At 42.3% G+C, this 10,042-nt stretch overlaps 1 protein-coding gene across 4 annotated transcripts in view; it reads right to left on the minus strand.

Annotated features, from left to right (window-relative positions):
* Positions 1-3,746: 3,746 nt before the first annotated feature.
* Positions 3,747-10,042, minus strand: part of fignl2 (fidgetin like 2) — a 51,859-nt gene continuing 45,563 nt past the window's right edge. For all 4 annotated transcript variants that reach the window (XM_016673697.1, XM_016673698.1, XM_016673696.1 and 1 more), the window contains one exon: positions 3,747-8,882. In XM_016673697.1, the coding sequence (XP_016529183.1) occupies positions 6,838-8,882 (2,045 nt within the window). In that variant the 3' untranslated portion in view covers positions 3,747-6,837. The remainder of the gene's footprint in view (positions 8,883-10,042) is intronic.

Genomic DNA, 10,042 nt, shown 5'->3' on the forward strand with positions numbered 1-10,042 from the left:
TGTTCAATGTAAGCAGCAGATATTTAGGTAGAGCGCTTGCTAACAGCTGTTTAAACTGACACAATCAAGAATATCCGCAACCAGGAGAGCAGCTATGGTGCAAATACACTCGCAAGCAAGCAAATGACAATGTGTGTAAATAATGTTGAATTATACGGAAGTGTCCTTTGATATTTGCCAAGGTAAAAGTGTGGCTGAGCCGTGTCCTGCTATTCAGAGCCCCAGTCTGAGTAAATAGGACGGCAACTCATTAGCATCTTTTATTATCCAATTACAAACCCTGCTCGCCTAATTACCTCCAATCAGCAGGGAGAAGAAAATGATTGACTTCCTGGAGGACAGGACTCACTTTGGGACAAAAAAAAGGGACAAAGTGGGTTTTTTTTTTGTCATTTACTGAAAGTGAAACCAAATCCAGCTGCTTCTGTTACACTGTCAAAGTATTTTAAAGACATTTTCATAAATATCTTAAGGTAATTTCAGTTTTTAAATCAATGTTAGACTTCAGGTGCCTCATCATTAAAATAACTCTGCAAAATGCTGGTGAAATAGTTAAATCCATTTGCATTATGTACATGAACGACCTATTAGTTTGGGGCTTTAATGGATCTGATTGAGCCCTTTATTTTGAAACAAATGTATTCAACAATTTTTAAAAACTAAAGTCTCTCCAGAAATCATTTCTTAATTTCATAATTTTCTCGTATCCACACAAAATTGCTCGTACAGGTTTAAAAATAAAGTATCACCTTTAGCAGAGAAACCAAACAAGCTTTTCCACCATGAGGACGGTCCTTGTGGAGAAAGATAATTGACCGTTCTTCTTGGAGGAATTGGAGTTTATTTAAATTTGCTGGTTTCTTGCCATAGATCCAGCTAAACATAGTGCTACAGTAAGGGTAATCCCAGGATTTTAATGTTATTCTGCTTCATCCGTGCAAAAGTCAACAGCAAACAGGACAGTGATCCCAAACAGTGACTGTCCTGACCACACAGCTCTGCGGGTTTTTACAGTCTGAGCTAAAAACTCACATTTGTGGCAGGAAACCAGCAACATTAAACAAGCTCTACTATAATTAAATCTAATTTAGTCAGTATGATGCCAAAACGCATTAATAGCTGGAAACAGCATGTGCACATTGTGCAAGGTCTAAGAGACACTTTTCTAAATATTATCAAACATTATAGAGAAAATGTAAGATAAATGTGTCTGGAAACAAACAAACAAACAACAACAAAAAAACACCTAACGGGCAACAATGCATTTAAGCTTTTTGACTCTGCATAGAATAAATCAAATCCACAATACGTTCAATTCTGTGCATCCATATTAAATTAAAAAAATAAAGGCACTGGAAAAAATGGTTAGAAACAAACCTTTGGCATAAAAAGGTTGAGTGAAATTTAATAACAAACCTTTGGCATGTTATTAAATTTCACTCAAGTTCCATCTTGGAAAAAACTAAAATGAGTTATAAAAAGCCCCACATTTATTTTATTTTTTCCCTCTGATGAATGTATATAAAATTTCCCACTGGTATATATTTTTTTCTTGCTTGCATTTAATACCTGCAACTATTATTTGAAACATTTTTTTTCCTTGTCGTCAGTCACATTTTTGCCCAAACAAGGCTCTGCTGTTCAACCGATTCTGTAAATAGCTGCAGGAAAAGATGGGACGAATTCTCAAACAGCTGCAAAAACCATTATCCTTCACTAGAGGATGAAGGGCAACTGCTGCACAAGGTTGCGATTATACCACAGCAATGCATCATTATTAGACAATTAATTACTTTTGTCATTAGCACCCTCAGCACCACTGTTCTGCCGGGATTTGCAGGCGCAGATGTTTCAAGCTGCAGCTCTGCAGCAATGTATCCCGTGTCGTGCTTCGGCTGAACTTTCACTACTTTGCTTAGATTTATTTTACAACTCTCAGTTAGTTTTGAGTCTTTGAAAGATGTCAGGAAGGAGCAGAAATAGCGCAAAGGGCAGGCCGCTGGGACGAGCTGTTGTTTACAGACAGTGACAGGGATGAAGGACCTCTGCGTTCTGGTGCCGGGCCCCGCAGCCTCGGGGGCCACGCCAGCGCTGCTTCCGTGGCCACTCTGTAAGCTCCAGCAGTGGCACACACACACACACACACACACACGGACACGCATACACACGCACAGATACAAACATGAAATGCAAGTCCACGCAGGCCAGCAAAATGATTTGCACACAGAAGCACGAAGCAAGGCAGTTTTGTGTCTGCGCCTTTATCATTCATTGAATACCCTGTTATAACTCATCCAACACCGATTTACACCAAAAATATAAGTTTTGGCATGTGTAAAACTCTAAAATACAATACTTTAAGGGTTTTAATCCTACAAACACCGGCTGTTTTTTTTTGTTTGTTTGTTTTTTTGTCAAACATAATTATTTAAAATATTGAAATATGTTTGTTTATATATGATAAAGATAACCTGAATAAATAAGAAAAAACACTTTTTAGTTGATATAAATTCTTAGTTTCAGTTTCAGTAGCCTCAAGTAGACCTGATTTATTCCAGATTTGATCTGGACGAAATCTACGTCTAGATTTTGTCTAGATGTAGAATTAAAATATTACTTCAGTAGAACCGGTCTGACAACATGAAATGGCCTAAAACATCTCTAAAAAGCATTAATTGAAGAACAGAGGAGGAATAAGGTCACTAACATTATTATTGAAAGTGTTACAAAGCCATTTTTAAGGAATCCAGCGAACCACAGTGAGACTGTGTCCATGTGCAAAAGGAGTGCTGAAGTTCTACCATGTTACTCTTTCAGCACATTGACACTTCAGGAGGTCATACAAGAACCATCTGAAGCACTGGAAGCCTCACTTGAGATAAATGTTCATTTTTATCAGTAGAAAAGAAATTGGATAAAAATGGGATGTTTGTGAGAGTTGCGAGAAGAAAATCTAGAACACAAAAGGCGGCCAATAGCTCCCAATAATTTTTTTGAATCGGCCAAAGACTTTTGGAAAAATATCAGCTGGAACTTTCTGTAGGTATGTATTACATCTGGTTCAAAACTAGCAACATTTTAGAAAAAGAACTTCATGAGAAGTTTAAACAGGGTCGTGGTGGTAACGGTCTATGACAGTGTTCCTGCTTCAGAAACTGGACGACTTGCTGTTTCTGACAGAACCACGAATTCTGCCTTTACCAGAATCACCAGCCATCATTTTGTTACTCACAGCACAAACACTGTTAGGTTATTCAGCTGGAAATCCACCTTGAATGACTAAGAAATGAACATTTTAGAGTGGCCTAGTCAAAGTCTGGACTTAAATCTGATTGAGATGCTGTGATCTGATCTTAAAGAGGCAGTTCATGCTTGAAAACCCCCTAATGAAGCTGAATTGATATAATTTTGCAGAGCAGAGTCGGGCAAAATTCCTCAACAGGAATATAAGAGACTCAACAGAAGTTAGCAAAGACTTTATGTCAAGTAGATTACTATTAAACAAAGGGCCAAGTTGGTTTGGATAGCTGTTTTTGTTTAAAAATGAAAAAAAAAAAAACATTTGCTTGATGATCTGAGACAAAAAAGTGTCAAAAAAGCAAAACAAAAAAAAAATTTTGGTTTTTTTTCAGCATAGATAATCTGTGAAATTAAAACAGTAATCAATGAAACATATATAACCAGGTAAAATAAGCCTAAGAAAAGCAGAGACCTTTTGAGTGTGAACTAAATAAACAGCCGCGTTGCAATATTGACAAATTCTGTTTAATATTGTGTGATACTCTTCTCTTAAAATACAGTCTTTTCTGAGGTAGACTATTACAGTTCAAGAAACATCATTATCATTTTTAAAACAGACATCAAATAAAACGACATGAAATAAATATTTTCATGTACAATATGCTGCAAAAATGAGGTAGAAATGGTCACAGAAAATGTACAATAACCAAGAGAAAAAGTTACTGCGGTGGGCAGATTAGAAGTGGACAAAATAAAAGCTTGTTTTGATGGACAAACTGTCGACAGAGAGAAGGAAGTGATTTCATTTCTGTAATTTAATGTGAGCAATTGTGGTAAAGTGTTTTGTTTTGTTTTTTTAATTTCCAAGACAATGGGGGTCACTCTGATTGATCTGGCCGAAGCCACCAGCTGGTGAGGGAAGGCTGCTCTGAGATATAGGATTGCTGGGCATCAATCAGTCCACTTCCACTCCGGAGAAATCAGAATAAGGGAAGTAGGAGGGGAGGAGGAGGGACGTTGGGGAGGAGATTCAACGCCACATGGTCACTGGAGCCTGTGGCCGGGGGCAATCCAGTCTAATGAGATTGCATTTTGGAAAAGAGAGAGAAAAAAAAAAAGAATGATGAGGACAGAGCGACAGAGGGAGGGATGGAGGATAGGGAAATATTACATCATCCTGAAACTTACGAGCCGCTTTGCCTGCAGAACATTGACTGGGTTTGTTCCAGCGTCTAAAAGGACCTGCTGTAGAAGGAGATATATTGCTGGATTGTCTACATGCCGGCTTATGCACAAAATAATTGTAAATATTTAATCTTTGCGATGTACTGAAAGCCACATGCAACATCTTGGTCTGAACTACTAGTTGGGGTTGATATTCTAAGCAATTTTAATCAAGTTTCGGGTTCAGATGTTGACTGTCAGTGCATTGGGGTTGGTTCTGTGTTTATTTTTTCAAATTCAGAAATACAATTTAGAACCACAACATAGAACAAACTTACAGTTGCGGTCAGATTTCTTGGCACGCCTCGTAAAAATGTGCAAAAAGCCTTAAAATAAATCAATATTTTACTATAGGCTCCTGGTGTTTCCATGCACTCAAACAAGAGACCCACAGCATCACTGATCCTCCGTCATACTTTAAGGCCTCTTAATATTTTTTTTGCACCGGACCCACCGAGAGTGTTTATTTCTTAACAGCACAATTTTGTCTCATCTGACAAAAGCCACAGCTCCAGTTAAAGGGTTAATACAAATCCACATGTTTACCGACCTCCTAAGGGGCCATTTGGTGTGAGGGAAGCATCTAGTTGTTGTTATGGTGGCAAAATACGCATGGGTCCTCATCAACCCAAGAGCCCAATAATAAAAAAAATTAAAATGTTAAAATGGGCCCCTTTATTAAGTAAGCTAATATTTACACAAGGAGCCCATATTGACAGTAAATGAAATGAAAATCAAACAACTGATGAGATTGTTACCTCATGAACATAGAGGTTTTCTGTAGGACAACTCCAGGTAAAAGGAGTTTTATCTCAAACTTCATAAAAACTCCAATCAACTTAAAAAAGTTGACAAATTTGGGAGGTTTTTAGATTGGATCTTTCTGAATGTATTTCTGCGACGTTAAGCTAGTAGGATAAATTATTTTAAGGGTTTTTACACATTTGCCAAGGTTTGCTGGTAAATGATGTCTGTGTGTGTAGATATGTGAGGAAAACACCAAACGGTGCATTTCCCAGCAGTCTGTCCAACAAAAGAAGAAATATTTTCTGTTTTCTACATTTCTCAAAGACAATCATCACTTCACCATAAACTACATTAAAAATAAATGGTAAAAGAACTGAAACGAACAAAAAAAAAGTATTTATATATTCATATATAATAATACATGGATTTATGGCATCAAATATCCTTTGAAATACCTGAATTACATTCAATGTTACTCTTTGTAGAATATTCAAGTTTCTCTGCTAAGGTACAAGCCCAGCCGCAATGGGTTTTTCACGAGACTGTCACGGTCCTCCTCGCTCTTCTATCTCACTCTCATCTAAGACCCTAAGATTACATACATTCTTTATTTCATATTTCTGAGGTAAAGAAATTCTTCCTGAGCATTTCAAACAATATCACATAATACAAGAAAAAAAAAAAAAAACAAAAAAAAAAAAAAAGACAGGAGGAGCGGAGGCAGGAAAACCAACACGATGTGGGACAAGCTGAATGAGCAGGTGTTGTTCTGCAGGTGGGAAACTGAACCTGAAGTGGAATGTGAATCGTGAAGCAGGTTTTGGGTTCATCGTACTATATTTACTGTAAGCACAGCGCAGTTGGTGATTAGATGGGTGGAAGCATGGTTCTGCAACGAAACATAAAAACACTCCACTTCAACAGCTGCATTCCAGGACAAAGGAGGCCCAGCTTCACTTGTTTTCTCCGAGAAGGTTTTTGTGTCATAGTTTGGTAAAAAAGCTATTGTGAATATCAACATGCTGCGATTTTTACTTTGTACTACTGGTCAGTTTTGAGAAATTATCAGTGCTTTTTTTTATTATTATGTATTTGGTTTGTCAAGTTTTTGGTAAAAAAAAACAGTTGCTGAAGTGTTGCTGATCCCAAGCCCTTTGAGCGACAATCCTATGACTACATTGACTGTAGGATAGCATGGAAGGGGATTTGTAATAAATAGGATCCTGAGAGTAGCAGCCAAAGGGCGGATTTTCCAAACCCTGATTATCCATAATGTTGGACCACATCGCCTAGCAACAAATAACTGATTTTGTCCTGGACCCAGGCTAATCGAGACACCCCTCCGATTTCCCCTGTTGGCCAAATGACTAAAACCCGTTCACCTCACTTTTTCTTTGGGAAAACATCAAATATTATTAGTGTTCTGGGCTAAACAAACAGTATACCGTGTCAGGTTCCTGCCAGTGAAATAACTTTATCAGCGCTGCCCCTACCGTCGAGATTCTCTGGCTCTTTTGGCTGCATAATCAGTAATTAGGAAACAACAACAAAACATCCCCAAGGCTTTAAATGCCAAAGCAAAAACAGGGTCGTAGTGCAGTCCGAGTACGGTGACTAGCTGCTTTCTCAGTGGCTGTACATCTTGCTCCACTCTATACAAGTGTCCAGGTCCTTTGTGGTGGTGTGTGGGCGCACCTTGCAAAAGGCATTCTCAAAATCTGTAAAGTCCGGAGTTTTGGGGGACGTGGCGAGGCCATGCATGGCTCCGGCCGGGGAAGATGCTGAGGAGAGCACCTGCTGGCTCAGCTGCAGCAGCTCCCACACGGAGAAGCCCTCAGTGCGCTGCAGCACAGCGGTCATCTCCCTCTCGCTCAGGGTGCAACCCTGAGGCGTCAGCGCCTGCAGCAGGACATGCTGACGGATCCCCATGTCAGGGAGGCTCACATAATACTTCTTGGCAAAGCTCCGGTGGACCGCGTCCGGCAGGAGATCTGGCCTGCCAGTGGCACACACAAGAATAACCAAACCTGTGGGCCCCACCTGGATTTTCTCCAGGGTTGTTAGCAGTATCTGCCTCAGCCCCTCCTCCTCCTCCATTGCTTCCACCTGACTGAGCAGAATCACGGCGGGTTGCCGAGCCCCTGCCACCTGCAGCAGAGAACCCAGAATGTGTTCTGCTTCGAGCTTCCCTTTAGATGCCAACATAGGTCCGCTCACGCGGTAGAAGGAAGCCCCCATCTGCGAGGCCAACGAACGAATCAGTGTTGTCTTCCCTCCTCCTCTGGGACCAAACAGCAGGACGGTTCTTGGAGGGCGCACCAGTGGGCTGGGCCGTAACACGGGCCACAGCAGGTCCTCTTCCAGGGCAGCCTTGACGTGAGTGAGCCCAAACAGTTCGGTCCAGAGCAGTGCCGGGCTGCAGTCTAACAACTCTCCATTGATGAGCTCCAGCAGTCGGGGGTCTGGGCTCTTCATAGCTTCAACAGGTGCAGAACACAACGAAGGGCGTTTGAGTGACTGGGGGCGGTGCTGTTGCTGGGTGAAGCCCTGCTCCGTCACCCCGTTCTCCCCAGTCATGCCTGCAGGAGGACTGTACTCCCCTCCAGCCCCAAACTGAGGAGACACCAGGGGCTGAGAGGAGGGCTTGCTGGGCTTGAAGGTTTGAGGGTCTGAGCTGCCTGAGCTGCTGAATCCGTTTCCCCTGCACTCTGTTTTCTCACTCACTCCATAGGGAGAGGTTCCTCCAGCCTTCAGGGCATCATAGCTGTACTTCCTGTACCGTGATCGGTCCCCACTGTCATCCTCCTCTACCCCCATTTCAAAGGCCTTTCTCTTTAATGTCCCTCCAGACTCGGATGCTCCAAGGTTGGCGCTCTGGTAGCTGTATGAGCCTCCAACCACTGTGGGCCTGGAGGGGATGGGGGTGGGAGCTGGTAGACCTGAGGGGAGGTATGTTGTGGAGGGATGACTGTAGCTGGGAGCAAGGCTAGTCTGGGGTGGGTATGTGCTCGGTGGGTAGTTATAAACCGGTGTGTTGGGGCTGTAGCTGGGCACCAGAGTGGGTGTGGGTTGCAGAGTGTGAAGGGAGGTGGGGGGAAGTGCTGCATTGGGCTGAGGACAGAACCCTGAGGAGAGATAGGTGCCGTTGTAGCTGGAGGGATACTCGCCTGAACCGCTGCAGGAGCTGCTGCCACTGTAGGCCGAGTCTGACAGATTACTGTTGACTACTGACACGCTGCTCACCCCAGGGGGGCCCGCAGATGTGGCAGCAGTCTTGGAGCTCGAAAGACTCTCATGGCCTCCAGGAGGAACCAAAGGATAAGAGCCATCAGCGTTGTGTGTGAGCGGCCAAGGCTCCAGCTCTGTCTTCTGGCCGTTAAGGCCCCCAAACGCCCCCGGCTCTGGGTACGTTCCCACCGTAGGAGGCCGGTCGTACGGTGAGTCCAACACGCCTGCGTACTTTTCAGCGTAGCGCTTCAGGAGGTTTGAAGCTGTGAGGGCGGAGATGTCGTCGTTGGCCCAGGCGTAGTTGTAGGAGCTGCGTCCGCGGCCGGAGTAGAGATCCCCCTTGTGGGCTGGAGAGGAGGTGGTGGAGGAGACGTCCAGGTGCTGCTCGGGCCACTGGCTGAGGGGCTGGGCATGCTCTGGGTTCCAGTGCATCTTTAACAGGCCTGACAAGACAGTCACAAAACAACAACAAGTTATTTTTCATGCAACTATGACAAAAAACTTTAGACTGACACTGTTTCTGGAGTAACTGTGTTGTTCTATGTTGAAAATAGAATAGTGAAACATAGTTTTACCTAGTTTTTTATCAGTTATTGACATCCTCAAATGTATTTACTGTACTGAATTGTACAGTTTCTTTCTCACACCACAGATTTTCTTTTCAAATATAAAGTACAGGTCTTACACTTACATGTTTTTTGTTTTGTTTTCCTGATTAAAAGTTCAATTTTAGAAATATTTTAAAGTAATGGTTGCCATTAAGTAATGGATGGATGGATCTTTCAGGTAATGGAATGGGAAAAACGTCTTGAAATATAAATATTTTTTCCTTCTTGTGCAGTCTTATCCAGATCTGGAAAATACTTTCAAACTTTACAGACTGCAAAAAAAAAGAAGAAAAAAACCTGAGTTGACTCCAAATGATACAATAAATTGTAGTGTAAAGCAAAAATATTGCAGCTCTGTGTATTCACTTTATCTTGCAGCCCTGCTCAGCAAATGAATGACTGGTTTTGGCAAGAAGGCAAACAATATTAATAAATTGTAATTATTAAAAATATTTTTAATATCATCGATTATATGTAGTTCTTAAACAGAAAACAGAATCGGCAGGTTGATATTTTACAAAAAAAAAAAAAAACTTAGAAACTGCTTTGACTATTGTGTATAACGTGACGTGATCAAGGACCCCTCCTGTGCCAAGAAGTGAACTTCCTCTGTCAGGAAAGGCATCTTTTCTCAGTGCTGCTGCCAAGTTTGGGAACAGAACAGTGTCAAATTTCCTAAACAGGGAGGGGAATCTGAGAGGGAGGCACAGGAAAACATGGAAAGCAGCAGAAAGAAGGAGTGAAAGCAAATCAGTGGGATGCATGTGTTGTTTAGTAGTTTCCCAGCTCATGTTGGCGGAGCGATAAGACCCCTCCGCTGTTCGCCCTACTAGTAGCATCTGCAGGTCTCCCAGAGGAGCTATTGTTATCTCCCTGTGCATGTTGCTGTGAATGCCTGCTCTCTCCGCCCCACACCCCCACCTACCCCCCACGGATCCCCCCACCCACCGTACACCACCGCTCAGAATGGCTTGCTGGACACAAGGAGGGAAGGA

Source organism: Poecilia formosa, unplaced genomic scaffold (assembly GCF_000485575.1).
Source record: "Poecilia formosa unplaced genomic scaffold, Poecilia_formosa-5.1.2 Scaffold80, whole genome shotgun sequence".
In the NCBI taxonomy this organism is placed as follows: domain Eukaryota; kingdom Metazoa; phylum Chordata; class Actinopteri; order Cyprinodontiformes; family Poeciliidae; genus Poecilia; species Poecilia formosa.